The following is a 27,821-nucleotide window of genomic DNA, read 5'->3' on the forward strand; positions in this document are numbered from 1 at the left end:
TTTTTTTTTAATTATTATTAAAAATCCACTCAGTCTGGGGTGTGTGTTTGTATCTATAGTTTCAAACTGAAATATCACGAGTCCTGCAGGGGTAGTTGGGTGTCACTAATGTCTAGGGACTTCCTCTCTGTCTCACATTATTTCCTATCCCTTCTGTATTGTCAGCTGAAAGCATTATATACTTGATTACAAGTTTATTTGTATATGTAAGTGAAGAGCTTGATTAAACTGTCATGTCAAAGTAGTTTTTGCACAGTCATAATTTTGCCTTTCTGCAATTTAATTAATATGATTGATCGACAATGAAAACGCGTGCTCTGCCAATAGAAGATAAAGTAAAAGCAAATCAAGCGCTCCCTAAATCATTGCATGAGACTTGTTGGCATGTACCAATCGCAGCTGTTCCCTGCACTGTGCAGCTTGAAGTTTTCTGAATTTAGACTAAATACGACAGATGCACAACAGATAACGGACTGTCAAAACAAAAGTCATCGTCTTGCACAACAAGAGTTTGTCCCTTGATCGCCATCATTACCATCATCATCATCATCTGTTGTTTGGAAATACTTTGGATTTAGGGTGAGTGACCTTAACCAAAAAGAAATCATATGGAAAGAGTGCTGTGTGTCTGCACTGCAAAGCAACACAACTAACTTTTCCAGCTACCTGAAAACACACCTCTAACTGCAGTAGAACGAATGCATTAAGGCCAAGAAAAACAGTGCAGTGGTTGCTAACGTGCAAAGTCCAGCATCAGCTCGGGGGTCCATAAATGCCGGCCTGTACAGCACATCAGCATATCCGTGCCGCTCACAAAGATGCACTGAAATCATTAATGGAATTACATTCAATGTGGCCAAAGATGAGTGTCCAGTAAACATGGTGACTTCTGGAAAATGGTCAACTTAATGGACTAAAGATAAATTATCACCTCGCGCGATACCTGCACTGTATGCAAAACATCGCAAGGGAAAAAGAGCGGGTTCTCACAGCTGCCAAATACTTTAAACGGTAAATGGAATGGTTCTTATATACTGTAGCACTTTTCTACTTTATATGACTGCCTTATACAGCATGTCTCACTCACACGTGAGCTTTCCATCTAATATTCACACTCCGATGAATGCATTGGGAACAACTTGGGGTTCAGTATCAGTATCTTTTTTTTTTTCTCTCTCACAAGTCCCCCAACATTAAATTGCAATACTCCAAATATATGCTAAGCATAAACTGGGTCTTTAAATCCAACTCTTGTGAAGTACTTGTGTTTAAAGTACTTGTAGCATAGAAAAACCTTGCAGTCAAATTTCAGGGATGAATAAGGATGGGCGATATAGTTTTTATTTATATCATAATGTTTCAAGAAAATTTGTGTTAACGATTTTTCTGGTGATGTAGAAACAGAAATACTGAACAGTGATTTATTGTTGCTTGCATGCAGCAGGATTTATAAATGTAAATCCTTCTTTTCCAGTATGGTGACTGTCATTGATAAAACACTTCCTTAACTAAATTGTGAATCTTTTGGACCAAGGTGCCACCAGCACCTGCAGCAGCTGCATTATTGTGTGATAGTAGTAACACAGCGTCATATCCAGTGACAGCCTAAGTCAAATGTAAGCACCAAAGTATCCAAGGTAGTGTTTTCGCTGAAAATTTTAAGTAGAAATATAAAATAACTGTTCAACACTTTAGTAAGTAAATCTGACCTTAAATCGTCATTGGACGTGGCTGACATGCAGCTCTTGCTCTCAGACATGCCTGGGCTTGTCTCATTGTTGTGTGCACTGGGGAACACAAACATGGCCTTATTATAGCAATGGTATTAAGATGATGTTTATATATCACGTAAAGATTTATACCTGCATTATTGTGGACAATATGATATGGCACAGCTTGAGGGATAAAGCACCTTACTGCCATAGGATTAATGGGTATAGTTTTTAAAGTCTAGTAAAGTTGTTACCTTCAGGTGTTCAATTCTAGGACAAAATCAATGTGTGTGACATTGTCTGCAGGAGTAATCCCCCAATCTAGTCCTTGGGGCCCAGAGTGTTGCTAGTTTTCTTTTTTGCCTGGTAGTTTAAATTCACCTGGTGTCCCAGTCCAAGTAAGTCTGTGATTAGGTATCTAGAAAGAAAACTGCCTGGCAGAATAATAAAACAAAAACAAAAACAAAAACAAAAAAACAAGGAAGCAGACTGAACCCTGTAGGAGAAAATTCCAGTACCACTGTAGGGACAGGCTACAAACACACCCATCACAACAAGGTGTAGCTTCTGTGACATGATCCTGAACCCTCCTGTGATGGAAGGCATTGTGGTTTTCTTGAATATTTTTCCATCCTCCCTCTTTTGTATTTCTTATGTTCTAAGTTTTTAAAAAAATAAAAAATATATTTCAGCATATTAACTTCTTCATCTGTTAAATTATCAAGAGTTTGATATTTCTTGCTAAATTAACCACATACAGGTTTTCACAATCTGATGTTTATGATTCCTGACATTACGTTAGACATCATAGCTCAATTTTGAGGTTTATTGATTAGTGAAATGGAAGGCAACATTTTATACCACAAGATAAATTGAGCTATTTTATCACTGGACTTATATTGCTTTTGGCATGATGGTAGGCACACTGTGGCCCAGACCTAAGCAAAGACAACCTGTGTTACCAGTTGTGCATCAAGCCGGCTTGTGCCACATTTTGCCTGACCATCTGCCCTGCGACTCACTTCACTGAGCATTTTAATTGCCTCTGGTTGAGCTATGCTGGCAACTTGTTGACACTTTCTAAAAAAAGGAATGATGTTTAGAGAAAAGCTTGCACCACTATATCCACATTATAGTTAACTTTATAGAAGTGTGCAACGCATGTCACTTAAATCCAAATTTCTTCCAGTGTTTTTTCAAATTTGCAAACTTCTAGTATTTGTGCCCCAAAGCGACTCACTGAAAAGGCTCTTCAAGATTTATTAAAATGTTACTTACGTTACCCTTGACTTCACTGGAACCTGGTGAGACCAGGTGTCCTATTTTTAGTTACAGTGAGTGAAGGAGTCATCTTCTCCATTAGTGGAATTGGATCTACGCTATCATTCAGTGCAATTACATTAGTGAGATAACCATCTCAGCTCTGGCATTTGTTTTTTTTTTTTTTTCTGCTGCCAGGCAACGCAAACATTACGCATTAATGTAATCAGATGAGTTTACTTACGTACAGGCAGTCACGCACAAGAGATTATTTAACTATTTAGGTGAAATGGGTTACATGCAGTGAGAGGGATGTTTGACCAGAATTTGGATTTTTTTGTTTGTGTGGATGTGTATATATATTTTTTTTAATTATAGATCATAGTACTGATTGACTAGTGACAATGTTACAGCATTAGTGATGTAAACCTTTTGAAAAGTGACATAATTGTTTGGCTTCCATGTACAGTTTCCTATCTGAAAATGTGACAGACTCTACAGGTATGTTTCTCAGATTTAGTTTCTCTCTGTTTTGGGGTAAAGTGTGCTGTGAAATGAGCACACTTTAAACATATTGTTTTCTTCAACAAATTGTTAAATAATATAATTTATAAGTTTCTCATTTGCAGAGATCTTAACTGCTTAGTCCAAATAAATGAGCGTTGTCATCGGCCGCATCTCGAGTGAGTTTCTCATCTTGCAGATGTAGCACCGTAGCACTGCAGCATGGAGTTGTAGCCCCTGTTTGGCTCTGCAGCCAGCTTGGTGCGGGACACCCGTTCTCAACCTGCTGCAGGTCCATCCATCCGTTCATTCTCTTCCGCTTATCCTGTTCAGGCCTATTCCAGCTGACATAGGGTGAGCGGCAGGGTACACAGGTCACCAGCCTGCCGCAGGGCTAACACAGAGAGACAGACAACCATTCACACTCATGGGCAGTTTAGAATGACCAATTAACCTAACCCCAGTAAGTGCATGTCTTTGGACTGTGGGAGGAAACCCACACAGACACGGGGAGAACATGCAAACTCCACACAGAGAGGGCCGGACCAAGGTGGAATCGAACCCAGAGCTTCTAGATGTCATTGTAACTGTGAGGCAGTAATGCTAACCACCACGCCATTGTGCTACCACTTGTTAAATTGTCCATCCAGCTAAATAATAAAACAGTTCATAATAACAACAGCACCATGATGTCATCCACTGGTTGCTGTAGTCCTGCTATAAAGCCTCGAGCTGAGCGTTTTTGCTGTTACACTCATTTTGTTTTGAAACTTACTGTTATGAGCGAGTAGAGAATCAGCCTGTGAAACTGAGGACATTGCATGCTCACTAGCCACTGACTTCTAAATTGACAAGGTATTAGCCAATGAGCATCCATCCATCCATCCATCCATCCATCATGTGCCACTCATCTGGGTCCGGGTTACGGAAGCACCCCAGCCACCTCCTCCAGCTCTTCTGGAGGGACACCAAGGCATTTCCAAGCAAGCCAAGAGATGTAATCTCTTCAGCGTGTCCTAGGTTTGCCCCAGGGCCTCATCCCAGTATGACATTCCTGAAACACCTTACTTAGGTGGCATTCAGGAGGGATCCTACACTGATGCCTGATTTACCCCAACTGGATCCTCTTCCTTTGGAGGAGTGGCACTACTCTGAGCCCCTCCTGAATGACCAGAGAGAGCCCAGCCACATTTCTGCCACTTGTGTCTGTGATCTCATTCTTTCAGTCACTACCGCTCCACTCTTCACTTATTTGTGAACAAGACTCTAAGATATTTAAACTCCTCCAATTAGGGCAGCAACTCCTTCCTGACCCAGACTGGGCACTTTCCCTGGGGAAGGGATTTCAGGGTGATGAGTTTATCTGCTGGTGAATAGCAAATGGAATCATTCTTTCAGACAGATCTTAAAAAAAATAAATAAATCAAATGTGTCAGCAGAAATAATGGAGTGGACATTAACTTATCTGCGTGGCCCAGCCAAGTTAACTCAGTATGTGGGAAACAGAATTATGTCACTAGTATTGGTAGTCAGCAGACAACTGTACAAAGAGAAGTAATAATTATTAAAAATTAAAATTATAAACCTTAGCTTTTAACAAAAGCAATTCAGCATGAGTGAAAATTAAAATTTAAAATTGGTTTATTCTTCTGAACTCCAGCCACCCGGCTGAGCTGTAATGCCAGCTTGTTTTGGTTAGTGTTAAAAGTTCCTACATGAAATTGTTCAACTTTGTGGACCTTTGAGTACCCTGTTCATGATGTATGAACAAATAAAGGTGAACGCTTCTCACCCAGCATTTACAGCTGAGGTAAGCAGTGGAATGTCAGTCAGCCTTCCACCAAAGGGGCGGATGCGGACCCGGTCCAAACATTAGTAGAAACATGCCGGCTGGCCTCGGCTGTTATGGGGTTCAGTCTAAATTGATGTTTTTGATTTCTCTTGGATGAAAATATATTCGTCCTAGGGATGCTCCTGGCGACTAATTTCTTAGTCGACTAAACCAGGAAATAAAATTAGACTAACCGAGTAGTCTAAAACTAAGAAACACTCAGATATCAAATTAAATATATTAATATATTGGCCAGTTTCTTTATACACGTTACAATAACTGAATTTTGGAATGAGAAAATAAAGCCTGATAGAACTTTTAGCAGTTTGAAGATGTGCTATAATGAAATGCGAATGATAAGGATACTGATGGAGAACCTTTTCGTGTTTGCTTTACTCGCCCGTTGTTGAGTGTAGCACTGATTGATGGTTAAGAGGATCACACATGCATTTGGGGTCCTGACACTTTATCCCCTCTCACTTAGTGGCCACAGAGCTTAGTCAGCACACGGACTTTGGGTAAAAATAGCCCACACAAGGCTGTAATATCAGTACCATTATGATGCAACACAAGCCGCAGCTAAACTTCGGATAGGTGTGTTACTTGGCAGTAAAGTTTATACTAGGTCATTAAACTTGAAGCTTTCGAGAGGCTTTGTCCCTGACTGTTCTTTTTATACTGTGCAAATCCATTAAATCACCTCCAAGAGCAAATAAAAGTCTACATTTTGTTAGGTTTGCTGCTAACGCTGCTCTCACGCTTTCAGAAGGAAATAAAGAACGGACAAACGAGAACAAGTCGGACAACTGAGCAGTTGTCTGTCAGCTGACACTCATTTCTACTTATGTATTGTCTCTGTGTTCACCTAGTGAATCATAACTTCGGGACATACTTGAGGCAACTAGGTCAACTCTTCTGAACAATGAATAGTCAACAGTAAAAATTTACTGGGAATGCAAGCAATAAAAAGCCATCATAACCTGCAAAAATGTGGCCCAAGGCTTTTTAAAGGCTTAGTCCTCATATATAAGGGTTTTATGTGCCCAGGTTTTTACATTTCAGCAAAGACCCAGTCAAACACTAACAGTATCCTGGCCTTGTAGAAAAGAAGTCAAGGGTAAGACACCTGAATCAACTGCTTTAAACTTTTGGTTGAGAGTGTAACAAGTGTTTTAATATAAATATTCTCACATTTAATTTTATTTTTAAGTCATTTTCGATTTTCCACTAAAACAACAAGAAGGATCTAAAAGTGTTCATGGAACATTGGTGTTTGAGAATTTAATTATGGTTTTTAAAATAAGGCTGATTGGGTGGTACAGTTGATCATCCATCTCTTGTGGGGTTGGCAGTTGAATTCCCAAATGCCCTAAAGACGCATTTTCAAAAATGAGCGAGGCAGCAGCGCATAAACACTTTTTGGGGTGAAGTTGGACCTTTCTTTGCACAGAAGCGTTCGTAAACAACAATGGATGAAGACATAGAATTTGTAAATGTTGCGTTTTCATTTTTAGGATTCAGTGCTGAATAAATATTGCTAAGATGAGGATTAACATCTGGGGACAAAAATAGCATTTTTATGGCATGTTTTTAGTATGATAGCTTTTTGGCTTATAGCAGATTTATTTTTTTGAAGTAAAGATTTAAAATAATCTTTTCAAATAAAATGTATTTTTAGAGATGATGAGAAATATTTTGTCTTTAAAGGGGAAAAAATAAAGGAAATCAGAATGATATCAGATCAGCAGCTGAAGCTTTAGAGTTATTAGTGTTAGTAGTGTTGGTGCTTAAGTGTCACAAATCTACAAGTTCTGTTTTTGAAGGACAATTTCATACTTTATAAAGTATAATAGCCTAAATCGGAGGAAAATGTTTTTTTTTTTTTTGGTTAAAATTAGAGGCCAGTAACTTCCTGGCTATAATAAGAGCATGGCTGTGCGTGTGCATGTGAATTTGCTTCTTCACCAGGTGAATCTCTAAATGGCTAAAATGAAGCTTTCCCTCACTGTAGCCAAAGGACACAGCAGGCGGCAAGTGGAAGATATGCTCAGTGAAGCTAACAATGCTGCCGAGCCATTTTATGAAAACTTAAAAGCAAAAATGTTCCCCCACATGCTGACAAGTGTCTGTTTAAAGAAAAATAAACAGCTAAAATTCAAAATGTCAAAGTGTCCATTTAAGGGAGCATCACGCTGTTATGTGCTTAGTTGTTTGGGTTCGGTTCAGCGCCAGTAGGAGGTAAATCTAAATAGCAGTTTGGCTTGTTAGAGTTTGGAGAAGTTTGATGAGGCGTTGGCAATGCTCCATAGAGCCAAACATGGGCTCATTACAGCAAAGCAAGGATGGACAAACAGCTGGATATATCTCCCTCTCCCTCTGTTTCTGCATCTCTCCATTTCTCTCACCAACTCTCTGTTCATCCCCTCGTCCCTCTTCGGTCCTTCCGTATGTCTGAAGTGTCATGGTCTGCTGCTCCTCTCCGCTCCGCTCCTCTCCTCTCCTCTCATATTATCATCGGCTTGCATGTATTGCACATTTGTACAGTATATGACTCTCTTTGACTTCTTTGTGTGTGCGTGTGTGATCTTGAGTTACCCGGGAGGCTCTGTCAGTGCATGTAAGTGATCTTCAGAGTGATACTGATCTTCAGTCTCATTCAGCTCATCTTGCTCTTTGAGCTCATGTCACTCTCCTCCCATTAAACACACAAAGACCTTCTATATTATAGCAGCTTCTTGAAGAGCACTTCCTTATGCGTGCAGTACTGTAAATCTAACCAGTCATATGTCTTTTTTGTTAATAAACTGACTTGTGTAGCGAGGAGGCTGGTTAAACCTGATGTGTTGTAGAGAAGTGGTGAAAGAGTAAGCACAGTTTTGAACTAGAGAGAGAGAGAGAGCCATATGTACATTTTTAATAACTAAATTATTTGTCATGAATTCCCATCTGCGTGACCTACAGTGCCAAAATCTTTAACATGCTGTATAATTTAAACATTTTCAGTCACTGCTTACTAGTCACACCCATGTGTATGCATACAGAAGTATGGTTTTTAAGTTAAGGGTTGGAAAATTGACCTGAAAGAGTCTACCTGAAGCACAAGCGTTTGTTTCCTGCTGTGCACCTGAAAAGGCATTAGTGTAATTGCACTTCTTTTTTTCTCAGTGGGTAACTTTAGATTTTACAGCTTTATCCCAGTCCGGCTGTTAACAAACAACACTACTAATGACAAGGCAGCCGGGAACTGAATGTTTTAACAGAATGAAATGGACTGCATTACTGTGTCTATTTAGTCATCAATGTACTCAAAAGCTACTATATTCAAAAATACAGAGACAGACTTTGTAGTTAGGAATGGGGGTTTTTTGATAGCAAAAAATACTTTGATTTTTAAAAATAATTTCTAGAAAAAAATATTAATAGTTCAGTAATACTAACTGCTATGTTACTGTAATTTCTTTTCTTGTGTCTGCACCCACTATATTGGGCTTTATTTCTTTGTGTACACATCAAAACTCGCATTCATCTTAAAGTTAGCGACCTACAGTGAAATACAAGGAGGCCAAAGGGAAGTGACGGCAACTTCACTTCCTGTAATGGCTATTTGAGGCTAGAATCAAAACTGAGTCACTCCTTGCAGACATTACAACATTACAGATGAAACATACAGGTTTAAAGTTTGGTACAAAAAGGTTTTTGTCTCTATATCAAATATCCTTCATTGAGTCACTAAACTGGACCTTTCGATGTTGGTGTCACTTGGAGCAATTTTAATTCAGTTGTCTGACAAGTAGCATGGCTTGCTGAGTGGTTAATCGTATTTGGAGTTTTGCTGAGTGCAATTGTAGTATTTTATTTCATTAATAGCAATTATTGTCTGTGTTTTGTGCAGTGCACCCATACAGTTTGCTACTGTTAGCTAGCTCTCTAAATATGCATACCTTTGGCTCCAAAAAGAAAAATGGTGACAGATATGATGCTACATCTATCTTTTATATACGGCATGTGGTCTGCATCATATTTATTCATGAACCAAACTTTCAGTTTTACAAAGGTGGATTATTGATTTGAATGTGTATTTGTTTTTTTTTTCTCTACTAGAATTTTTACCATATTAAAGAGGGTACGCTCTGGGCACGTCGGTTTTTAATTGTTTTGTGTGATTAATCAGTATTGATAGCATAAAACTGCATTCTATATATCTATCGTATATATCCTTAAATGTTTCATATGTGACTCCTACTGTCAAGACTACACTGACAGTTTTCACCTAAAATCTGATTCTTTCTGTTAAAGATGAGCTTCTCTGATTTCACTCACCTCTCATGTGTAGCAGTTTGCACTTACACACACACACACAACACACACGCTGCCTGACTCCCCTAACTGCTAACCCCAGGGCCATAAAGGCGTAAAGGTCAGGGGTCACAAACCTTTTGAGCATGTGTGTTGAGCCCTCAGGAACATGTGGGTTGTACTTAGTTTTAACCTCTATGTGTGATTGTGACCTCAGGGTGTGTGTGTGGCTACTGTTAGGTTAGAGAGGACTACTATTGTAAAGTCAGCAGAATTAAACTGCCCCAATACATTTTTTTTTTGGCCTGGATTATTAATAAATAGAGAAGGACAGATGATATTTTTTTTTTCGTTTTCTCAAATTTGTTATGTGAAAAACATTCCCAAAATGTGTAGGCATTTAGAAATTTACCAAAAATGTATACATTAATCACAAACACACAAATTAATATGTGTGTTTGTGGTTAATGTATAGTTCAAGATGTCAAAATGGAAATTAAAATAGTGTAAATTTATAGTATATAAAGTGTTGAAAAATGAAGTAAATTTTCAGATGTCATGTGTAAATACTCTTGTAATTTGAGATGTTCTTCTTTTTTGTTTATGTGAAAATTGATTTAATTTATTTCCTCCACATTTCCAACTTAGAAGTTTAACATTTTTCCAAGAAAAAATTCCAAATACATGGTGTGCATGTTTTAGGTTATGTATATAAACTTTGCAAACACATTAAAAATAAACTATTGCTGCAAACGTTTGCAGTTTTAAAATATTGCGATCCATCATGCACCCTTTTTGGGGCTTTACGTGAATATTCAGGACAATTAGTGATTCAGTTTTTCTATCGATGATTCATTAAGAAATGTTTTTGGTCAGGAGCAATAATGATTCTGGGTTTTGAAAAGTAATCAGACATATTCTGTATATGTGGATGATGCTCCTTTTCTTCATTTAAGTCTTTGGTGACATTGCTGATTTTAACAGTTCTGTGCTTGTTTATGCTTCCTTGCTAATGATGAGGCAGCATGCTGTCAGGTTGAGGAAATTTCTTTAAATATGAACAAAAGTCTTCTTGGACTAATGGATGAAGTTAGTAGAAGTTGGTGCGCGGAGGTCACGTTGGTCAAGCTAAGCACATTCAAGCAATTTATCTTATAAGTTGCAAATATCTTATATAAACAGACTGGGTTGAAAGATTATGTGAAAGTTATGAATAAAGATGCTTTTTGAATTCTTGGAGAACCTAATAAAGGAAAATTGAAGGAAAATTCTGTGATCATTAATTAGCATATCTTCAGTAATCGTGAACCGTGATTGAAGTGACCGCCAATGAAAGCAAAGGATACCGTTGATTGACATACAGTAGAGCAGTAAATACATTATAGGGTTACTCAGACAACTGCAGCCTGGAATGTCCACCAGGCCGTGAAGCTTTACTCGGGAACTCACTGAAGAGACATCTGATTATTCGGAGGAAGCCCTGCTCTCCAATCAGTTTTACTCAAGCATTGAGAAGAGAGAATACTACTGTAATTCATAACTCTCTTTTGAGGGGAAGTGACTTTATTTAGCATGCTCTCTCTCTCACTCTCACTTATGTTCACACAGACTGCTTTACTTTGCCCCAAACTCCTCCATCTGTCTCTCTTTCCCTCACACACACACCCAGAGACATATAAGCTCTCTACGTCCTTCTTTTACCTGAAGCTTCTCCACATAACTTTATACTTGCTCTGCTTTTGCCTGCAGCTAGCGTCCAGACCTGCAGGCTCACCAGCTTCATTGCAGCTAATGTGCCTTTAAAAGTCCTCTCATGCCACCCCCCTGTGATTCCTGCCAGCAACAAACATGTCTGGAGTTATTTTTGCGTTGTCCTCAGTGAGACGATATTCACCTTTTGTTGCTGTTTGTTACCTTGTTTTTAATATGGTACAACACAAAAAAACCACCTGTTTCACTGGCATCAAAGTGCATGCACGTGTTTCAGCCAATCAGAACGGAGAGCTTACAGTACAGGTTGCATAAAGAACATGACTCTAAAATGAGTCACTTAAAATGTTGCAGAGAATTACTGTGAATTCCTGCAGAATTGCAGGACTAAGCTTCACTTTGCCAGGAAATGTGAACAGTAAGGAACAATATTCAAATCAGGAATATTTTTCCTGATTTTCTATTTTTTTTAATATACCTTTTGTGATTTAACTCTTTAATTATGAACCTGCAGACAAAGCTGTTGTGCACTGCACATTCACATAAATGATGTGAACACAAATTCAGACTCAGGCACACACACACACACACACACACACACTGCACAAACACACACAGTGCATCTGTGGCTTTAGGCAAGCCTTCTAGGCAGGATTTTGCTATTGACCTTGACCAACGCGTGAGAGGAGCTGGGAATGATGTGTATTTTCAAACATCAGCTGTGTGTGTGTGTGTGTGTGTGTGTGTGTGTGTGTGTGTGTGTGTGTGTGTGTGTGTGTGTGTGTGTGTGTGTGTGTGTGTAATTGTTCTTATGAGAGCTGCAGATGAATATGGTGGTAGTAGAAAACCCAAGAGATGAGGGGATGGCATACAGCACATACACATACACACTCGTGCTTTCACACACAAAGAAACATGCACTTGATGGGATCTGTCCATCCTTTTTTTTGTCTCCACGAGGGAGAGAGGCTGGAGCAGGGCCTACTTACACTGACTCTCATGTGGGTTAAATGTGTGTGTGTGTGTGTCTGTGTGTGTGTGTTATTGTGGCTGGATATATGCATCTGTTTGTCAATGTGCACATATGTGTGTGCGAGCCATTGTGTCGGTATGCCATTACTGAATCTCATTTGCTACATTCCTCTCTTTGTTGCTGTTGAATCTACAGGGTAATGGATTTATTAAGTTTGTCTGGCAGGATTGTGTGTGTGTGTGTGTGTGTGTGTGTGTGTGTGTGTGTACGCGCGCACATAAAGACATACATATTATGTTTGTGTGTCTCTTCATCTGTGGTATGTGTACTTTGCATTGATGTTGGTTTTTTGTGTGTATGTATGTACCAATGATGGTGTGTGTGTGTGTGTGTGTGTGTGTGTGTGTGTGTGTGTGTGTGTTTACTTGCGTCCCTGTGTTGTGTACTGTTAGTGTGTGTGTGTGTGTGTGTGTATGTGTGTGTGTGTGTCCCAGGTTCTGCCGTCCGCTGAGATCAGATGAAAGGAAAGAGGCCTGTGACTGATCCACTCCTTCTGAACGAGGGAATTCGACCTCCCCTTCTCTCGCTCGCTCTCTCTCCCTTCCTTTGTGTGTCTCTACCTCACTCACCCACCCATGTTTCCATGTTTCTGTCACTCTCCCTCATCTCTCTCTTTCTGTCTCCCCCCTTTCATTCGCTTTCTCTCTGAGCATGTGACCCACTTTTACCACCCACATCTTTCTCCCCCTCTCCCTTTCTCACTCTCCCCAAGTCCCATCTGAAGACAGTCTACTGAGAGCCAACCAGGGGACGCAGAGAGAGACAGACAGACAGAGAATCAAAAGAGTAGCGGAGCTGTCTGTATATTGCTCGCGCATACAGTATATCGTCACCCCCTGTGATTTGGTGCCTAATATGTTAGCAGTCTCTACATCAGAGCGAGTAAGTGTTTGTAAATGGAATCTATCTCAGAGAGAGTCTGTGGGTGATGGGGAAAAATGAAAGGAAAAGGGAGAAAAGGCGTGGTCGAGGTATGTTGGCAGCTCTGACTCGGCTTTTGAGCCGCTGTCAGGCTACTGTTCAGAGTGTGTAAGATCCTTTTTGTCAGAGGCCCTGTAGGTGGTTATTCAGCTTCAGTGTGGCTGCCTCGCTTGTTGTTTGTGGTTTTTGTGTTCTCGCCTTTGGTTTTGTCTCTCGCTGTGCATATGTGTTCACTTGATTGGTCATAACTGTATCAAAAAGAGCCCCCCCTCCCCCCCCTCCCCCTCATTTAACATGGGAATATGTCATTGGCGGTGGAAACATATTGACATTTTATAAATGAATACAAATGCACAGCACAGGTCTTGTACGTGCCTGTTTGCATACACCAACAGTTTGTATTCAGTAACGTTACAGCACTTGATGCTTGGTTGGTTTGCTAATCTCTAAAAGTGAAATCCATGTATTGAATCAGAATAATTTTTGACTCCCTCATTGATGTTGTTTACCTTTTAACATCTCCAAGTAACTTAAGAAAGCTCCAACTTTGTGACGTTCAGCCTCATTATCTTAACAATTCAGAGGCTCTATAGTTTGTAAAAGATGCCTAATTAACAGCCTGTAGCTAGACCCTGCAAAAAGCAGCACAAGCAGCATATTTGATATTCATTAAATACAGTACCAGTGTCCAAACTCTTGACTGGTACTATCTGACTCAGTTCATGGACACCTGTAGCCTACTCCATACACCCCACACACTGCTCCGATGGCTCCTGTGCACTTGTACTGGGATGTGATTCATGCACATGCTTTCCATTGCACTTTTCTATTGGAAAATGATGAGGAGAGATGAAAGGTTTGATAGGTGAGCTTTGTTTTTTTGTTTTTTTTGCACAGCAGGAACAGAACCCACAGGAGAAACCGAAACTCGTCCTTCCTCTTCAGCAGTTAAGCGAGTCTAAAGTCCTTTCGCCCCCCACCCCCCCACACACACCTTTAGTATAAACATTCATGACTAACTAGCAACAGTCATAGTTACAGTTTCCATTGGTCATCATACGTGAGTTTAAAATTTAGACATTTGCAGTTTTATCATCCAAGCCAGCTAGAAGGAAACAAAAGTACAATGAGAGAAGTCGCTCCTACAAAATATCTTAAGTTTGAATGAAGTAGCGGTTGGACCCCTGAAGTAATAGCTTTGTGAACCTTAAAGGTGTTTTAAGACAGAGAAAACCCAACAGTCAAAATGACCCCCTATGAGCAGCACTTGGCGACAGTAGGAAGGAAAAACTCCCTTTTAACAGGAAGAAACCTCCAGCAGAACCAAGCTCAGGGAGGGGCAGTCATCTGCCGCGACTGGTTGGGCTGAGGGGAGAGAAAATACCAACGAATACGAATACCTTTATTAGTCCCACAATGGGGAAATTACAGTTAACAGAACACCCATCCAAGAAATACAACATAGACAAACACAAACAGGGGGGACAGGTGTCTGAGGTCGTACAGCCGTTTTACCGGCACTACCTTTAGCAGGAAAACAGAAAGAGATACACCGGGATAGGTAGGTTAAAAAAAAATCATCTGGTACTGTGTTTATTATGAACACCTTACGAGGTTCCAAAAAAACACCTCAGCAAAGCAGCAGCACATTTAAAGCCTGGAGGGCACTAGGGTGGGTAGGGGAGGGGCTGCCAGCGGAGACGAGCAGGATACTGTGATGGCCACACAGCTTCCAAGACCAGCAGTTCATGACAATGTTCATGATAAGATGGTACAGTCAGCCTTGGTTGCCAGGATACCAGTTCATACAGGTCACAACATGGGGCGGGGTGAAGAGCATCTGTTTACAAACATCTCCAGGAGACACTTTAGATAGACAGCCATCCAAGACCGTCTGGGAGCCAAATTCCAAATAGTGCAATTGTTTTGGTTCAGGCCATCATAACTATTTGCTGACAGACCTTTACAGTTTTCTGGTTACCTCTCAGAAATCCAATCATCCAAATTTGGTTCTAGTCCGCCACGCAGAACAGAGACTCCAACACTCCTCCAGATGTAATCCATTTCGATTCAGCTCTACTGAGTCTGATTGAGTTCGTACTGTTTCTGCATCCCTCATAGGCAGCCTTACTAGTGCCTGAACAGCTGCCCAGAAACCAGGTATCCCCAGGTCCAATTTGGGAAAAATTCTGGTATCAATATAAATGCCACGTCCACACAGTGCAGCCAGGAACGTTATCTTCCATCCCCACGGGAATCCATAACATAACCAGCCGGGTATGTAGCCGGGCCAGAGGAAAGAGGGTTCCCCTTCTCCCAATCTCCTTGTGATGAGAATTTGATCATCAATAGTGTTGAGAGACCAGATGACCAGATCCATAATTTAAATTCCAGTTCGGGGATGTGTAAAGGGACGCTCGAAGCAGCAAAAAGCAGAGGGAAGGCTGGGGAGAAGAGGAAAATGCGTCCGTCTCAACCGAGAGCAGGAAAAAAAAAAAAACATGGTGTGGAAGAGAGCCAGAGATTAATAACAATTAATGATTAAATGCAGAGTGGAGTATAAACAAAGTAAATAAGGTGAATGAAAGAGTGCATTATGGGAACCCCCCAGCAGCCTAGGCCTATAGCAGCATAACTAAGGGCTGGTTCAGGGTCACCTGATCGAGCCTTAACTATAAGCTTGATCATAAAGGAAAGTCTTAAGCCTAATCTTAAAAATAGAGAGGGTGTCTGAAAGCTGAAGGCTCTGCCTCCCATTCTACTCTTAAGTATCCTAGGAACCACAAGTAAGCCTGCAGGCTGAGAGCAAAGTGCTCTGTTGGGGGTGATATGGGACTATAAGGTCTTTGAGATAAGATGGGGCCTGATTATTAAAGACCTTGTAGGTGAGGAGAAGGATTTTCAGTTCTATTCTAGATTTAACAGGGAGCCAATGAAGAGAAGCCAATATGGGAGAAATCTGCTCTCTCTTTCTAGTCCCTGTCAGTACTCTAGCTGCAGCATTTTGGATCAGCTGAAGGCTTTTAGGACAACCTGATAATAATGAATTACAATTGTCCACCCTAGAAGTAATAAATGCATGAATTAGCTTTTCAGCATCACTCTGAGAAAGGATGTTTCTAATTTTAGAAATATTGCGCAAATACAAAAAAAGAGGTCCTACATATTTGTTTGTGCATTGAAGGACAAATCCTGGTCAAAAATGACCAGGTGTTACTGGAGGCCAAAGTAATGCCATCCAGAGTAAGTATCTGGTTTGACACCATGTTTCTAAGATTTGTGGGGCCGAGTACAAGAATTTCAGTTTTATCTGAATTTAGAAGCAGGAAATTAGAGTTCATCCAGGCCTTTATGTCTTTAAGACATTCCTGCAGTTTAACTAATTGATGTGCGTCATCTGGCTTCATTGATAGGTAAAGCTGAGTATCATCTGCATAACAATGAAAATGATGCAATGCTTTCTTTCTTTAAAGGTAGGATTACTTTTATTTTCTTAAATGTGCTACTTACAGAGCATGTGCACACAGTTAAAACCAAGAATTCCAAAACCTTTTGATAAATTACAAACATACTGACACACCAGCTAACTTCACATGCCTACAACCAAGCACACATCAAAAACTGTCCTACATTTATCTCGCTACCCTTTTTCCTGTCCTCCATCATTTGCCCGTGCAGGTCATAAGGGGATAGGGTCTCATTTGGCTTTCTGATAATGGATATGATCTGATAACTCCCATTGAGCCAAAAGCCAGTAAAATTGTCAGTCTTCTGTGGCCTAATTACCTGCTGTGATGGCCACCAGCTTTCTAAGACAGTAAAATCCTTCCTAGGAACCACTGTACATCCTGTGTGACCACTGGAAAAATGCATAAAAGCAAATCAATGGCTCAGTGTCAAACAAGCCCCTGATTGGCTGCCTTTTATGCTTCTTCACACAGAGCATCAGGGCTTCTGTTTATCATCTTCCTCCTCACAATGAAACACAGTGATCTCGTGTCTGAATGTCTTGAAAAAGTTATACACACACACACACACACACACACACACACACACACACACACACACACACACACACACACACACACACACACACCAAAATAAGGAGGAAAAAAAAAACAAGAATACGTGGAAAAACTAAATGTATTCTTGCTCCAGTTTGTTGTGGGTGAAAGGCCAAAATGGAGAGGAAGGAACAGATGTGGTTTGAAATTTAGTCGGCTTAGTGCAGAGAATGCTTGACCCTGCTATTCTTCTTTGTCTTTTTTTAAGGGAGTGATTGTAGGACACTCTTTCACTTTGCCTTGTACTATAGCTGTTAATATAAGTAAAAATGACTCATGCTCAATACCGTTTAACATGCTGTAAACACTCACTTTATATACTCATTACCTGACAAACAACACATGGAGAGGTAAAGGGATCTACTTTCAACTTCTTCCCTATCCATTAAGCCATTAGTATTCAGGATGTGTTGCCTTCCTGCCTGCTGCCCGCCACTCATTCCCCAGACAGCGAATCAGCCGGCGTTGATTAATTTCAGCCTATTAGCACCCCTCGTTCCCCTCCCCCGGCTCCGCCCAGGTTAAATCCCCGTGCACACCCACGTGCACGCTCGCAGGCAGGGGGTGCTGCTGGGTGAGCGATGGCAGAGAGGTTGCCAGGGAGCCAGTTGTTGTCAGAATGATATTAATGAGTGCGCTGCTCTGGCCCTATGAGTGTGTGTGGATTGTATGGGTGTGTGTATGTTTATATGTATGCATTTAATTTTGGTGTTGTTATGCCTAGTGAAGGCAGGTCAGGTGTGTGTGTGTGTGTGTGTGTGTGTGTGTGTGTGTGTGTGTGTGTGTGTTTGCTGAGTGTGTGTGTGTGTGTTCAAGCATGCTAGCATATGTCCATACTGTTTTTGTGTATGTGTCTGTATGTGTCTGCGATATCCAGCAATGCCATGGCCTGAGGGACAAGGGCTTATGTGTGTGTGTGTGTGTGTGTGTGTGTGTGTGTGTGTGTGTGTGTGTGTGTGTGCGCGCTCTGCGGAGGCCTGTCCTAGTTTCCTTCCCCTCACCAGGGAGCTGGAGGATCCAAGGACTGACGCACATCACCTGACAGCCGCCCCACTGCTCCGCGGCCCTGCACTGTGGGTGTGTGTGTGTGTGTGTGTGTGTGTATGAAGGAGATGGAGTGTCTGAATTTGTGTATGTGTCAAAGGGTGTGTGCGTGTGTGTGTGTGTGTGTGTAATAGAAAGAGATGTGAAAATGTGTTAGGAAATCCATCAGTTTGAGCATTGTGGTATGTCTATTAATGTGTGTCTGTGTTAGCAGATTGTGTGTGCATGCAGACAGAGAGAGATGGAGAGTGAATTTTGGTGTAGTGATCCCCTGAGGTGCGTGTGTGTGTGTGTGTGTGTGTGTGTGTGTGTGTGTGTGTGTACCTTGGGGCAGAGTTTAGAAAATGGTGTCAGATGAAGCTTGGAGACAACAGAGCTAAGTGTGGTCTATTTAACCTCAGTATGGACTGTGGATGTGTATATGATGTAAACACACTAAGGTACTGCGTCACATGTACAGGACACAGTATTTCATTCTGCTTTGTACCATAAACATGTAAGAAGTCCACAGACGTAGTGCTTGATGCAGCTGCATGCATTTTGTACGGCCTTATTACCAGAGAAGCTTTACACAGGGAAGACTTACTATTTTTCCCACAGACAAAAGATCATCCAGAGAGGTTAGGTTTTGTGTTGCCAAGGTGGAGATTGAAAAAAGTACAATAGTTCAGCAGTACCACAGGGCAGCCAATGAGTAACAGGACATGTGGTGACAGAAACACTTACTTCTCTCTCCCTCCCTTATTCTTTTGTCACACTTTGTTCAGTTTTTTCATTGGGCTCTTAAATCACTGGCTATTCACATTATGTTTAATGCCAGGTTTCTTAGAAATATATTTTTTTTCCACTACGTTGTGTATGTACAGTATTATTTTAAAAGTTAGTTCAATGCCAAATAGCTAACACCTCTCAGCTGCCTCTCCAGTCAGCCTCCCCTCCTCCTCATTGTCTTAGAGTGCATCTGTTGATAGCTGGAGACCTGCTGCGAGCTGAAGGGGCAACTCTGACCACAGTTTACCCCCTCCAAATGCTATTGCCACAAATAGTCTAATTCTGTGGGAAACACTGTATGACAGTGAAGAAGGTGACTACACAACCCGTGTCTATCCTGGGACAGGAAGGTGATGGAGGAGTACAAGTATCTGGGCATCTGCACTGGCAACAGGCTGAACTGGAAGACCAACACAGAGGCTGCACACAAAAAGGGGATGAGGGTAGGAAGCTTCAATGTGCGCAGCAAAATGCTGAAGATCTTCCATCACTCAGTTTAGACGAGTGCAGTGTACTTTGCTGTGATCTGCTGGGGGAGCAGCATTGGAGCTGAACCAACAGACTGAATAAACTGATTAGGAAAGTTGGATCTGTAATTGGTAGCAAAGTGGACACTTTTAAAGCTGTGGTGGAGAGGAGGAGGTCACTGAACAAACTGTTACCCATCATGGATCATCCTGATGGTTAACAGTTACTGGACAGGCAGCGGAACGCCTTCTCTAACAGACTGATTCAGCTCCACTGCCATAAGGACAAATACAGGAAATCTCTCATAACACATGCTGTCACCCTCTATAATACAATATATCTGTCTGGCAGAGAGGCATCTGCCAAATGTACCAGATATGGTTTAAATGAAGTGTTTCTCTAGCATTAGCCATCAAGGTTATGAAGAATCAGTTCATTATATTTGTGTGGTATGGAGTCACCCAGCATTTTAATAAAAGATAAACTAATTTATACAAACCTGTCTGCAAATATTTAGTCCGACACAGGCAGCGAGAGGAACAGAAAAGTTTTTCAAAACAACTCGAAAAACAGCTAGCAGAGTCAAAGTCATTTAGAAGTTGAACTTTCATCTCCACTTGAATTAGCCATCTGTCCCTTTTCAAGTTTGATGCCGTCTATTTTTAGAAGGTGAAAGGTCACATTTGATGATTCGTGAAATATCCATAATCACATATTCTAAATCTCCCGTGACCGCTTCAGTCCATACCTTGTGAGAGGCTGATAGCATATTCATAGTCGCTCAGGTCTATAGGCGTGCACGCTCACAGGCCTGTGTGCTTTATTAGAAAAAACTGTCATGAATATCTTATAGGCTCCTAATGCTGTGTGATACATTAGGATCTGAACACATTAAAGTTTTAAAGGCACATTAGATTGGCAATGACAGAAGGATTAGAAGAGTGGTGAAGGGGGGGGGGGGGGTGTGAAAGAAGAAAGTGAGCTAAAAACAGAACAGCAGTGGTTTATATTTGTAAGGTCTGTAGTTTATTTTCTAAGTGAATGATGTCATATATCAAGTTTCCTGTTGAGCTGGCAGGTCAGACAAGCAAAAACTGAAAGAAGCAAACAAAGTGACATTCATAGGACCGTAAGTTGGTGGAAGACTAAAGCCATCAGGAAAGCGGAGGGTGCTCGGCCAGATTATGTGCTCAATGCTATGTGTGCGTTTTCAATAATGTATTATCTCTGATCTTCAGTGCTGTGTGGCTGGAGGGTTTTCTCCCTTCTAATATTGCTGAATTGCAATTGAGTACTTTTAGTTAGTCCCTTTTCCTCCGTTCTTTAGTTGATACTGCTGACCTATGAGTTTGGCCTTGTCCCTGCAGAGACCTACCTCCCACCTGAAACAGCCTTTGTGTGTGTGCTGCTTGGTGCTGCATCAGTGCCAGTGTTTCACATGTGAGAGGTCGTGACCCTGCTGCCTGGAGTACACTTGTCTTCATCTGAGTGATTACATATTAACACTCTGGACACACACACACACACACACACACACACACACACACACTCATTGTGGATGACTGGCCCTTTGACCCCGAGTTAAAAGTGACTTGTTCTGCCAGTGGTCGCAGGGACCTCACCCAGTTCATTAATACAGGATACCCTCAGCTTTTTACTGCTTTTGCTCGTTTTTTTTTTTTTTCTCCCCTCTCTGCCCAGCAATGTAGGCTGTTTTTGTGATGCTTACATAAATATTTTTTCTTGTCATTTGTGTTTTTCCCCAGGTAAACGGCTCCAGGAGTGGGTGTGTGTGATTCTGTGCCTCTTTCTTTTCATCATCAACTTCTCTTTCCTCCTCCTGCACTTCTCTACTGTTCACATCTACAAGATCGTCCTCGGCATCGGTAAGCTGGCAGCAAAATGGCCAAAGTTATTAAGTTATTTGTTATGTCTGTTATTTGTAGAACTGTGATTTTGGTTGTAATTTTTCATGTGTTTGTTTACACATCTAATGTTTTTTTTCTTTCTTTTCATTCTTTCTCTCTATGACTGTATTTTGCACCAGTCCTAGGAATAGTGACGGCAGATTTTGCATCGGGGATTGTACACTGGGGAGCAGATACCTGGGGATCTGTGGACATCCCTGTTATTGGCAAGGTATACACACACACACACACACACACACACACACACACACACACACACACACACACACACACACACACACACAGAGCCAGGCTGTATTAAACACCTTCTAATAATTCCAGATCGATTCAGTCCAAAGTTGAGTTTAATTTTCCTCACGTTCCATTCAGCAGCACCAAATCAGGCGTACGTCATTAAGCATAACAGTGTAACAGTTTCTCTAGTGTTGGTTCTATTTGGCCTCAGTCACACAGGTCTAGAGACCATGCAGCCATGGGTTGCAGGGGAAAAGTGTGTATTCCCTGAACATTTGCGAGTTGTTGCTGACAGTTGCTGTGAAATTGATTGCTAAAGCCCCATTTACGCAGGCATAGAGACTGTTCAGTAACCCTCTGGTAGCCACCAGTTACTATGTAAAAGTGTGTATTTTGTGACCCATTGGCGAGTAATTGCTGGAGTGAATGGAAGATGTTTGCAGACAAGTTGGTGTCTTCCACACAAACTACAGGTGGCAGCAACAACCTGCGAGCTGCCAAAGCAGTTTTTGGTATGGCACCTTCTTTGCGACCAGTTTTACCTGGCGACAACCAGCAACCACCTGCTTCTCAAGTTCCCTGAGTAAACTTAAGTTGAGGAAATCTAACCTTTTAAATCACTCATAGTTAATTTGACTTCTGAGTGTTTAAAAGACCTTCATAGTTAATGGGTCCCTCAACATATGAGTAATAAGCTAATAATTAAACTTTTCATTTGGTAGTCACCTTGTAAAAAAAAAAAAACTGATTCCACCTTCTTACAGGCAGCTGTTTTATTTTTTCAAGGCTTGATGTTAAATAAGAAAAGTATTCCTCTCTTATTTCTAGCTCCATATTTTAAACAGAGACAGGAGAGTGATGTCTTCTCTTGAAAAGAAATAGAAGTCATTCTTTTCAAACTCCAAAATATTCCTGCAGCAGTAGTAGTAATAGTAGCAAAGTGTGTTTTGTATTTTGTATCTTTTTAAGTGCTTTACTGACTAGTCAAAACAAAAATACAAGAAAAAGTCACATGACCCACCGTTTAAACTTTATATGGGCCTACTGCCCAAGTGTATTATCACCCAATCGTGTGCATTTTCAGAGACTCATTTTGGCAATTATTTAATTTACTTTTTTAATCCATCCAGAAGTGCAACACCATCTGTGATTGATTTTTACTGGTGGAAAGTCCAGCTAATCAGCTAGCCCTAGTCCTTTCTGTGTCCGTTTCCCCATTGGCTGGCTCACCGGCCAGGTCACTGTTGTTATAGGCCACAATATTCAGTTAAGTTGTTTCACCGGTGAGTTTTTCATCTGGCCATTGTGCAGACTACAACTCCACAGTCCTGGACAACAGCTGGCAACAGCAGTCTTTTTCTGCACTTGAAATCTGCTCTGAGCTGGAAGGACATTAAAGCTAATACCTGCCGCAGGTGGAGAATTGGTTCATGTGCTGCTCACTGAGGTGGCAGCTGGAGCACGTCTGTAGGATGAGAGACACACTGAAGAGGCAGCTGGAATTACTCCTTTTTTTACTTGCAGAAGAGCATCTTATAAATTGTTTTTATTTTAAAAATTCTTTTAATGACATGACAGCTATAGTGAAAGATTGTTTTTTTTTCATCTTTTGGTACACAGTTTTCATTTACAAAGAAATTATATTAAATTCTTCTGTATGTCATTTTTTTTTTTTTTTTTTTTTTTTTAACCAGAGGAGATTTTGTTAAAATTCAGTCTCTCCACTTTCCTAAGGCTGCATCTCCATGGTAGCAGTTGCACCTTAATCCCTAGAGTTTCAGACTACCATAGTGACCTGGAAACTAAATGTCACTGTAACACAACGGCATTTCCCTGTAGACAATAATGTCCATTATCACACACACACACACACACACACACACACACACACACACACACACACACACACACACACACACACACACACACACGTGAATGATCTCACCTTGAATATCCGCAACCTCTCACCATAAAGTGCCAGAAGACATGTATGCATATTTAGGTGGGTTTATTAAGATGGATATACATACACTTAATTCTTGCATTAAAACACATTACCCACATTAATCCACACACAGTTCCCTCAGCCAATTAAAGTAAAGGTTATCCTCATTTCATCCAATTAAAATTAGGATGATCAGGTGCAGCATGCAGATTGGTTCATGTGAACTTTGTTTTGATTAATGATGTGAATTTAGTGAGTCAGTGTGTATTTCATCTACTGTTTCTTGTATTTATGAATTATTCATACATAAATAACCTGTGGAAATATTGACGCTAATGTGTATTTTGAAACCTGAAGCATCCCCGTAAGAACAATAGGTATTAATCACGCTTTGACCACATGTTATCAATGCATGATTAATAATGATGTAATAGTGTTCAAAATTTGATTAAAATTCATGCCATTTGTCACATGGACTGGAAAATGGCAACCCATGAAAAAATATGGGTTATACTTCTTATAACAGTTTTATATATAGTCTCTTGGAGCCCTTGGAGGAGTCAGTGATGACAGGTGCAGGCGTTGATTCCTATGCAATATAGTGCCACATTTGTTTCAGCTGCTTACATTCATTTTTCTATTTAACAATTAAATCTGTTGTAACAGAGGATGGTTAGCCACCAGCTAGTGAATGGATTATAGTGGATCAATTAGCAGCTTAAAGGCAGGATTTGTAAATATGCAACTGATTGCCACCTTGTTCCCCAGCAGTGCCATAATGTCTCACTGCATTGCTTACATCTGGTTTTGCTAAGTGGCCAAGCAATGAATGAATGAATGATTGAAAATTAGATTTTCAAAATAGCAATTACTAACTTTATCCAGCTAAAGGCCAAAGCTAGAGGCCCAAGAACCAACACTGTATTTATTGGGATGGTTTTATGAAGGAAAAAATAATATATATATATATATATATATATATATATATATATATATATATATATATATATATATATATATATATATATATATATATATATATATATATATATATATATATATATATATATATATATATATATATATGAATTCAATATACACTGATATTAATACATACAAAGGGAATATGGCATAAGTGAGATGACATATTGTTGAGCCCCATGCTGGGAAATTTGGTGTTTGCAGAAGACAGAAATACTACATACTGTAATATTTGGCAGCTTACCACAAAAATACTATTTGATTCAGTACCACTGTCTGTTACACTGTGATAGATGATGTAAATGGGTTTGGCTCAAACTCAAATCAAGATGCTGGTTGTGATCATCAGACCTCATTATTTAGTAAGTGCACCAATTTTAGATATAGCAGTAAACACACTGGTGCATTGATGCTCATACATGTTTATCAGCTATTAAATGAAATGGTATGTGAATTACAGCAGTTGCACAGGTTAAAAAGAGGGGAAAAAACGGTACATTACTGTTGACTATTTAAGTTGAGTTGAGCATTTCACTGATTTACATTGTTGTACTTTTTAGCCTCTAAAATGGTAATATGTTATGAGTTAATATGTCTACACAGGGGACTGGTGGATTTCAGGCTGTGTCATCATAGCTTTTAGATAAGTCCCATTACTGCAGTGCATTCTGGCACTCATTGGCTGCAGTATTGACAGTTTGCTTCATGTGATGCTTTCTAATGGTTGTTGTTATTGTTTTTTGATTTGGGGTGTAAGGTTGCCTTGTGTATGACTGTATTTTTAAATGTTACCCTAAGGATTATTTAATCACTCCGTTTTTTGGATATTAGCACTATACATGCACTGTACCATCAGATGGATCTAAGCAGTAACTTTGGGATCCCTGTGTTACTTTTTGTGTTTGCAGAAGGTATTATTTGGTTTGATGTTTATTTATAATGTGGCATTTATTGAGGTTTGGGGTAGTTACTGGGACCAAAGGCACAGCAGCAGTCACAGATTTGCATGGTGTGTTGGACACTGTAGGAGACCTCTAATAAAGACTTTAACTCGAAGAGAAGAATGGACTTATACAGAGAACAGAGGGGTGACAATAGGCTGGTGGAAAATAAAGAGTGTGTGTATGTGTGTGTATGTGTGTGCAAACGTGCGCGATGGCAAAAGAAAGGCATACACCTCAGTTGTATTTTTGAGTCTGCGTTTTGAGTCTGAGAATAAAGCCGGCCCGTGCTTCCAGTTAACGCTAGTTTGAATATCAAAGACGAGCGTGATTCAGAACACCTGAGGCTAATAGTGGTTGCATTAGAACATTAGAAGCTAGTGCCATTCTTTATTTGTCTGTTCTGTTATTTATTTATTTTTTTGGTGTTTGTGTATGTCCTGTGTATACTTTTGTACGCGCTTATTTTGTTTCCAGTTCCCTGTTGCCTTTATCTGTCTATGACCTCTTTAAAGATGTTGCTGAGATTGACATGTTGTGTGTATTTATGCATTAAGCGTCGCCATACCTGGTCACAAATCTGCTCTCATTGTAACACAGTTTTGCCAGCAGCAAAGGCCATTGGGTGAAATCTACACACATCTCTTATCTCATGTTACACTTTAGATTGTGGGCCATGTTTTCGTGTCACTGCTGCTCTCTAAATTTGTCTCAAAAACTTTTTCTTACTAATGTGCAGTAGTTGAAAGGAGAGGTCTTTTACAGTGAATTGGTTTCATCCTCGTTGGTGTCCATTGTGGTATTTTTATTAGTTTAACTGCATACGGTAAAAGAACGAAACCCTTTCAGTGTATGTATGTGCCATATTAAAATCATTTTGTTAAGTGCAAAAAATAAATAACTAATAGTAACAACTTTAAAGGAGCATGTGGTGGCTGCAATGAAGAGTGAGCATAACGGCATCCTCAGACCTGAGGTTTGCCCCGTGCTTCGATGCAACTTTTCCTGCTGCAGAAAACAGATGTTCTGATGGTGTACATGTTATTAATTAATGTTAACACTAATTAAGTGTCCAGCCTAACAGCCCAGGCCAGTGGCTCAGAGTTTTACTGGCCAATTTAAAGTTTTACTTGCCTGCCGGCAGAAAAAAGGCTTATTTTTTTTATATTTTCAAATATGTGAATGCAATTTAATTGATAAATTTATTTATATTTTACACTAAATCTGCAAAATAATACTAAAGTCTTGAAATAAATAGGATCTGGTACATCTCATGCCCCCTTTTAGTCTCACCCCTGCATGCTGCAGGTATCCCTGCTGTAGAAAGTGGGACGGCTGCTGACAACCTTCAGCACACTGCCTGACTTAAACATCATGTCAGACTAGGTTAACAGTTTATCTGCATACACATGCTATATTTTAACTTTACTTTATATTTTTTGCTGTGTAAATGGCAGTGGATGGGAGCAGGTAGATTTTTCGATGGTTTGATTGAGGACTCCCACTAGCCTTTTTGCAGTAAAGGTTTTTATGGCAGTTCCAGTAACAAGCACTGCTTTTTTGTACATTAGAATAACATTCCCATGTTAAACAATGACAGCATCATCTTCACTGCTGCTGTTGTGTTATCAGTCTTTTTGTTGAGAAAAGTGAGGGCTGCTTGGGTTTTCATTCATCTGTATATATCTGTATATATTGCACTTGCTTTATTATTTATTTATTTTTATTTTCTACTTTTACTTTCCTAATATACTAGTTCTTAAATTTTATTTTAACTTAGTTGCTTATTTTAATTGTTTGTAAAGCAGTCGCAAGTAAGAATTTCATTGCTCAGCATAACCACAGTGTTTTGCGGTGTACATGACAATAAACTTCTTGAATCTTGAATCTTGAATCTTTAATATAATACTTTGTATTCACATGCTTGCTCTTGAATACATTTTTCCTTTTAGTTGCAAATATGGGTGAAACGCTTGTGTTTACATGGTGACAATAATTGTGGATTAAAGGAAGCACTGAAGCTTTTTTTTTGTAAATGAGTTATTTGAGTTACTCGATGAATTGCTATAGCAATAACTTCCATTTTACTCTGGAGTCTATAAAATCCAGCACATTTACATCATATCAACACTGTTCCTCCAAAATATCTTGTTAATTACAAAAACTCATTCAAGTCAG

General features: G+C 40.1%; 1 protein-coding gene across 1 annotated transcript in view; it reads left to right on the forward strand.

Moving 5' to 3' along the window:
* LOC115782047 (transmembrane protein 189) overlaps positions 1–27,821 on the forward strand; it is a 45,743-nt gene that overhangs the window by 913 nt on the left and 17,009 nt on the right. The window contains exons 2-3 of the mRNA XM_030732031.1: positions 21,381–21,500; positions 21,662–21,753. Coding sequence (XP_030587891.1) covers positions 21,381–21,500; positions 21,662–21,753 — 212 coding nt within the window. The remainder of the gene's footprint in view (positions 1–21,380; positions 21,501–21,661; positions 21,754–27,821) is intronic.

Source organism: Archocentrus centrarchus, chromosome 6 (assembly GCF_007364275.1).
Source record: "Archocentrus centrarchus isolate MPI-CPG fArcCen1 chromosome 6, fArcCen1, whole genome shotgun sequence".
Taxonomy (NCBI): Eukaryota; Metazoa; Chordata; class Actinopteri; order Cichliformes; family Cichlidae; genus Archocentrus; species Archocentrus centrarchus.